Source organism: Peromyscus leucopus, chromosome 1 (assembly GCF_004664715.2).
Source record: "Peromyscus leucopus breed LL Stock chromosome 1, UCI_PerLeu_2.1, whole genome shotgun sequence".
In the NCBI taxonomy this organism is placed as follows: Eukaryota; Metazoa; Chordata; class Mammalia; order Rodentia; family Cricetidae; genus Peromyscus; species Peromyscus leucopus.
Genome location: NC_051063.1, coordinates 50,391,019 through 50,398,001, shown reverse-complemented (window position 1 = coordinate 50,398,001; position 6,983 = coordinate 50,391,019). Strand labels below are relative to the sequence as shown.

Sequence of the window (6,983 nt, the reverse complement as noted above, 5' to 3'; positions counted from 1 at the left end):
TTCCTCCTCCAGCCTTCAGCTTAAGAAGCCCAGGACAGGGAGCTTGGTAAGAAGGCGGCGGCTTGTGGGGTGGCGGAAGGAGGGGTTCCAGCTCACTGCAATTTAATATTAAATGAGTTGGGGGTCCAGGAGTCTCGTGCACTGACTCAGTTCCAGCTCAGGGGTCGTTCAGTTATCAGAGAGCAAAGAGGAGCAGGTCTCCCTCCTCCCTCCAAGCCCTTCTAGAGGCCTGGCCCTTTGGGGATGGGTCCCAGTGCGTCCTGGGCGGTCAGAGGGTTTGGGGGGCGCTATCTTGCCTGCCTCCCAGCCTTCCTTCCTCCCTTTTCCTCCTCTCTTTTTCCCCTCGGGCCCTTCGGGTCTCCCTAGCTCCCCAGACTAGCGGCCTCGCAGCAACCTAACCGCCCCCACCCCCTCCAGCAAGGGCGAAATTGCTAAACTTGTAGCAATAATGACCCTGCATTCAGGCGGCCGACTCCCGCTGAACCTCTCCGCGCCCCGGCCCGCCCGGCCTAATCAGAGCGCCCCTCCCTGCTGCCCGCCCAGCCCCCGGCCCCCCGGCCGCCCCTTCCCCCACACACAAAAAAAAAACGGGGAACAAAACCCCCGCGCATTTCTCCGTCCCTCTGTTGAGCAGACTGCTGCACAAAGCCCCCGCTCTGAGAAGCAATGGGGAGCTCGGGGGGGACGTCAATCCGACGCGCTGGGGTTTTTGTTCGCACAGGGGACCTCGCCTTCCTACCACACCTTTTGTTCGGGACTCCAATAAAAAGCCATTCTTTCCGCACCTTCCCGGCCCGGAGCCGCCTTTCAGCCAGGCCGGGCCCCACAATGGCGCGGCGCTCAGAGGCCTCCCCATTCACCCGCCTTGGCACGCTCACAATCGGCCGTGTGGCAGCACAGGCCTCGCACAGGCATTCTCCGCGAGTGACAAGGAGCCGCATAAAGCCGCGGCCGCCGGGGGAGAAGGGAGGGCGGCCGAGGGGGAGAGCTCGGCCGCGGCGGGGCGCAGCGCAGCGCCCCCGGGCGCGCTGGAAGGCCCGGTGGTGGCCGAGGAAGGAGCCGCCCAAGGCTGAGCCTGCAGGCGGGCTTTTCGTCTGCCTCGGAGACCCTCGCGGTGGGGCAGCGTCTCAGCTTGCCCGTGGCAGGTCCCCGCACCAAGTCAGTGCATCTGGGTAAAATGTAGCGGTGGGTGGGGTGGGGGGTGGGGATTACAAAGTCCTGGACCTCCGAGGACCCAGCCTCCCTCCAGCCTGTTCGGCCCACAACACTAAAGAGAAATTAATGAACAAAGCGGCCAAGAGACCAAACTTGCAGCCTGGGGCCAGGCTCTGGGGCACCAGGCTGAGATGCCCAGGGTGCTTTTCCTCTCTTTCCGCCCTGTTTAAGGGAGTCCCCCTCCCCAGTTTTTGGGGGCTAAACCAGTCTGCAGCAAGCCAAACAGTTCAGAAATATTGCACCTTTTTTATTGACTCCTGTAGTGTATGACAGCGGTGTGTACACGGCGTGTGGGTATAGTTATATAGAGAGATAATGTGCTGAATACAGAATATAAAACAGAAAGGAAACCAACCTGGGACACCTAAGCCGGGCCGCCAGGTCTTGGATTTGCTCAGCTGCCTCCCTTCCCCCAGCTTTCGATCTCACTGGGATGGTGGTGTCCAAGAAGAGTCCCCTGACAATCCAGATCTCCTGGCGGAGTCTGTCTCCGAAGAGAGGCAGTGGGTAAACGAAAATCCACTGTGCTGTGGCGCTCCAGGCTAGAAAACGGGGCTGCGGATCGGTGGAATTACTCAAGCCTATTTTTCTCTCCTTTACGCTCTCTCCCCAGCTATTTTTCTTTTCTTTTCTTCTTTCTTTCTTCTCTTTTTTTCCCACTGTTTGTTTGGTCCGGTTCCCCGACCATACCTCGCGAAGACCAAGGGAAGGCCGAAGGAGAAAAGCCCTCCTCCTGAGAGCAAGCGACAGCCGGAGTCCCAGCCTCCCGCACTCCCCGCAGAGCCAGGGTGGGGGCCAACCTCTTCCCTGGCACCTGGCCCGCGTTTCTGTCTCAGACAGTCTTGACGACTGGACCAGGGCATCCGTTTCTCCGCTGAGCCCCAGGCCTAGAGTGCCCGGTGACCCTGGCCCCTTGGGGAGCGTTACGTCTGTATTTTATTTTAACGAGGGGACCTGGCCCTTGGGCCTGGCCTTTCTCGTGTCTCATTCCCGCGGCGCCAACCTGCGGTAGGACGCCCGCTGCGTGTCCGGCCCGGTCCTTACCAAGCCCTGATGCCCTGCAAGGTCCCCTGTGCACACGCGGCCCCCGCTGCGGCACCCTGGTGCAAGGGTTGAGCGCCGCCGCCGCTGCCAAAGCCTCCCAGGTTGCTCACGTTCACAAAGGATCCGCCGCCGGTGGCGCTGCAGGCGGGCTGCATGGCGGTGGTCGCTGCGGAGGCCCCGCCGCCGCCGCCGCCGCCGCCTGTCGGGTAGGCGCAGCCGTAGCTCCCGCTGTAGGCCGCGGCCGCGGCTGCTGCTGCAGCAGCCGCTGCGGCGGCGGCGGCCGAGTTCCCGTAGCCGTAGGCGGGGAAGCTGTTGTAGGAATAGGCGCCGGCGCCCACGCTGTAGGGCGAGCCATAGGCCTGCGCGCTGGGCGTGACGCACGGCTTGCCGTCCCGCACCAGCACCGGCACCGCCACGCGGCGAGGTGGCGGCGGCGGCGCGTGCGTCCCCAGCTCCAGGGACTTGTCCTGCCGCTGTCTCTTGCACTTGTACCTGCGATTCTGGAACCAGATTTTCACCTGCGTGGACGTGAGCTTCAGGCTGCTGGCGAGGTGCTCGCGCTCGGGCGCCGACAGGTACCGCTGCTGCTTGAACCTGCGCTCCAGCTCGAAGACTTGAGCTTGCGAGAAGAGCACCCGCGGCTTCCGGCGGCTGCGCGGCTTCGGCCTCTCGCCGTCCTCGCTCGCCTTACAGTCCCCCGTCGCTTCTAGAGACTTCTTCAGCTGGCAGCTTTCTGCGGGGGGAAGCAAGACATCAGCCGGGTTCTGGCTCCCTGTAGAGCTAGCCAACGCCCGGAAGCACAGAGCGCCCCGGAAAAATGCTTAGATTTGGGGAAAGTTCATGATTCCTGGTGCTCAAGGGCCCTGCGTCGGGGCCGAGCTCCTCTCCGGGAGGAGGCATGTTCGGCGGGGAGTAGTTAGCTTGCATTTATTAAAACTTGAGTGTCTGCGAGTAAAGAGATTAAGTGTGCGGCTCGACGCCCTAATGACTATTTTCAAGATGAAAGCTTGTGTCTGCGTTAGCAACGACAATATTTGCAAACTCGTTTGCCTACCACTCACCACGGACATCTGAAGGTGTGAAACGTGTGGGTATTGGGGACCCACAGCCGGGATGCATGGGTTGATTGCAAAGTTTTTTTCTGTTCGGAAATATCTAAGTGTAGGCGTATGCGCAACTCAAGAATTGATTTTTTTTTCTTATCAAAACTACTGAGAATGTGTGTGAAACAAAATTTGTACATTACCTTACAGAGGAAAAAAGTTGGATGGACCTATTTAGACAGTTTCGTGTCCGTTTTAGGCCTGGCGAACTGTCAGAGAAAAGGCCTTGGTTTCAGCCACATTAAACCTCCACTTGGAGAAGAGATTCTTTGATTCTGTCTTCCTTTCAGACATTTCCTGGGGCCTTATTCAATTATCAGATTTTCCTACCACCTCAGGTCTGCTGAGCGTCCAGAATCCCCGGCTAAATTCTGCACTTTACCTACTCAGACTTGCAGCCTGAGACACAAAGCGAACACTAGGGTTCTTACTCTTATTATTCTTATTCTTATTTTAAGGGCTTCACCTCAAGGGCATGAGTGGTGAGGGTCACCTGGGCTGGATCGAACGCCTACACACCAACCATCCCTTCTCCTTCGCGGAGTGCTGTAGGTGTGAGAACGCTGAGCTCCAAGCTCACAAGTAAGGTGATTCCTTGTCTTCAAGGACTCTTAAAAACACGACCTGCTTGAACTGCCTTTCTGGGAAGCCGGGGTGACTGCCCTGGCCTCACCCTGAACTCAGTTCACATTAGAAGAAAGGCAAAAAAATGGCCAGACTACTGACTCCTTTTTCAAGAACACACACACACACACACACACGAAGATCTTAGGACCTAACCGCTGGGCCCATCCCTTATCGCTTATCCAAACCGGGGCTGCAATTATCACTTTCCCTTCCCTCGGGGGCTGCTCCCGCTCCCTGCTCCGGGGAAGAGCGGTTGTCACAATCTCCTCCTGTCCCCCTTTTCCCTCCCTAGCTGCATCTCAGGTGCCCGTGCTTTGCAGAGCTGTCTTTGAACCTGGCATAGGCATGACCCTAGCCAAACGCGAAAGGGGCGGGTGGTCATGCTGGCCCCCGTTTGTGGGCTGTTTATGGGCGCTGAGCCGTTGCCCCAGGTGTGGGGACGCGCTGCCTTCCCCCTACTCACTTTGACTCCGTTCTCTCACAACCTCCTCTTCTTGGTCCTTGGGCCTGCTGCAGGAGTCTCGAAGGACTGTGTGGACATAGCTCTGCGGACAGAGACCTGAATCTCCGTGGCCCTCGGCAGCAGCTAGTGAGTTCAAATAGGACAGTTTCTCTCCTTCTTCTTCCTCGTCCTCCTCCCCCGCGTCGGAAAATTGTGTCCCTTCGGCCGCCGCCAGCATGCAGGGAGCCGAGTGAAAGTGCTGCTCCAACTCCGCCTGCAAGTGAGCTCCGTGGAAGTGCTGCTGCTGCTCCAGATTCAAAATGTCTTTGACTGAGAAAGGGGTGGAGGTGACCGGGCTTGGTAACATCATCAGGGCCACTTAATTGTCCAGTCCAAATACTCAATAAATCCCGGCGGGGGCGGGGAGGCAGTGCGGCGGCTCCAGCTCTTCCTCTGGACTCCGCGGTGCTGCGGAGTGGAGCTTTTGACAGACGCGGTCCTTCTCCAGTCTAAATCGCCTCCATTGGCCGGGACCTGGGGGTCTGGGTTTTGTTACAGCCACTGCAAGGACTGGGGCCGGGGCTGTGAAGCCTCTGTCCCGGGGCCTTGCGTCACGTCGAGGGGCGGGGTCGGCATCCTGGCCTCCTTCCTAATTGGTTCTGGCGTAGGCGGGCCACGCCCTCCGCGTCCACCCCTGGGGGATGTTGCTGCGCTACCAGAAATAGGGACTAGAATGGGTCTTGAGGTCCAAGTCGCTGTGGGAGAGGCTGCATTGGACCGGGTGTCCGAATCACCGATTCCCGCCCCACCTAGCCGCACCCGCCCGACCAGGGGCAGTTCTGAGAGGCTCACTGTCCATGAGCCAACAAGGTCCTAGAAGGATGACACAGATTCCAGCTGCTTCGGGGCAGGAAAAGTTCCTGGCCAGTAAATACCGGACGACGGATTCCTCAGGAGACGAATGCTGTGTCTGTGGGAATATGAGCGACGTGTCAAATTCCACCTCGTCCTTGCTCTAGCTGTTCTCACCACGTGGAGTGCCTTTTCCGCCCTCATTTCCACGAGTGCACGGCTGTTCTCCGAGAGGCTCTGCTCAAACACCACGTCCTCCAAGCAAGCGCGGCCAGATCGCCTAGCCCGGAAGTGCTCTTCCTCAGAACTTGCTCCGTTAGTAATGACACTTGTCACCCTCCCCACCTAGTGCTATGGCTGTATGTGTCCTCCCGATTGTCAAGTTAGACTGTGAGTCCCTGAGGGCAGGGTCCTGGTCGTATTTGCCCTTGCGGCCCTTGCAGACAAGATGATGGAGTTCTCCCTTGTGTCCAGCGGCTCTTGCTTCGAATCTTGGCCTGAGCCGATATTTGGTCTCCTCGGTTTCCTCGTCTACATAAAGGCACCGAATTCCCTCTTCTAGGGTAATTGCTGTAGATAATCAGGCTAACCAGCCGGAAAGCATAGTGCAGGTCTAGGGATGCTAAGGGCCCAGAACGCGTGACTGTCGTTTTTTCTGCGTCAGAGTTCAGAACAGTGCTTGCTGAGTCCGCGTTGATTCTGACCTGGCTGGAGTACCACCGCACACACTGGGTGGCTTTATGAGAGCAGGGATGGGGAGAGCAGGGTCTGGTCTCAGAAGGGACGTAACCCAGCTGTGGCCTGAGCCTGAGTATAGGCCTCAACGTTCAGACCCGCCTTGTTTCTTGACGGCTTTCTAGCCCTCTTTCTGAGATGGTGGTTGCATTCCGCGGGGAGAATCTATGTAGTCTCAGAGACTCTGGAAACTGCCTGGTGGGGATCACCTTCTGGCATTCACCTGCCTATAAGCTTAGCCCTCTGAATAGCAGCGGCCACCGTTGTGAGGATAACAGCAAAACGCGTGGGCAGCACGCCTCGGAAATAACAAACAAGGAGCGGCTCTGGTTTCGCGGTGGGGTTCCTCACCAGACCGCCCCCGGCATTTATTTGTTCCCCCACCCCACCCCCCCGCCCCCGTAGAACCGCACAGTTGGAGAGTCTGGCCTCAACTGGAAAGGACGGCTGGAAGGCACGGGGACTGAGGATGACGCCCTAGGAAACGGGTAGACGCGGCACGTAGAGGGATTATATGGAGAGCGGCCTTGCGGAACCCCGGGACAGCAGAAGGAGTTGGTGCCCAAGGCCCTGGAAAGAAAGGGTTGGGAGGAGGGGGAGGCGGGGCTCTGGCGGGGGGGGGGGAGAGCGGAAATGCTGCGGGGAGGCTGCGCCCCGGGCCACCGGGGGAGCTGGGACCGTGCTCCCTCCACGTGCCCTGGGGGAGATGGGGAAAAATCATCAGTGGGTTGCAGGCTCTCTCTCCTCCTCGAGACCATTCCTCCGTCGCAGGAGCCTTTCCGCTTTAAGACTTGAGACTGTTGACGCCTCGGGCAGGGGCCGCGGCGGCGGCTACGGAAGGCGAGTCTGCCCAGGGAGGAGTGCGCCTGGTCTGGCTGCGGATCCGGAGCGCAGAGGTCCCGAGCGAGGTGGGGTGAGTGCGAGGCCTGCAGGGTCGGGGGCTGTGAGTGGACGTGCGCGTCCCA

At 59.2% G+C, this 6,983-nt stretch overlaps 1 protein-coding gene across 1 annotated transcript; it reads right to left on the bottom strand.

The window, feature by feature from the left end:
* Positions 1–1,441: 1,441 nt before the first annotated feature.
* Nkx2-3 (NK2 homeobox 3) lies at positions 1,442–6,372 on the bottom strand. Its single transcript, XM_028888816.2, has 2 exons — positions 4,453–6,372; positions 1,442–2,992 (listed from the first exon to the last, which is right to left on the bottom strand). Exons 1-2 carry the CDS (start codon positions 4,799–4,801, stop codon positions 2,256–2,258), a joined length of 1,086 nt encoding a protein of 361 aa, XP_028744649.1. The 5' UTR covers positions 4,802–6,372; the 3' UTR covers positions 1,442–2,255.
* Between the last annotated feature and the right edge of the window lie 611 nt (positions 6,373–6,983).

Bases quoted from the DNA above. Each gene is read 5' to 3' on its own strand.
- Nkx2-3 (XM_028888816.2), bottom strand. From the start codon at position 4,801: ATGATGTTACCAAGCCCGGTCACCTCCACCCCTTTCTCAGTCAAAGAC. The intron at 2,993-4,452 runs GTGAGTAGGGGG...TTCCCCCCGCAG, and splicing joins TGTGAGAGAACGGAGTCAAA to AAAGCTGCCAGCTGAAGAAG.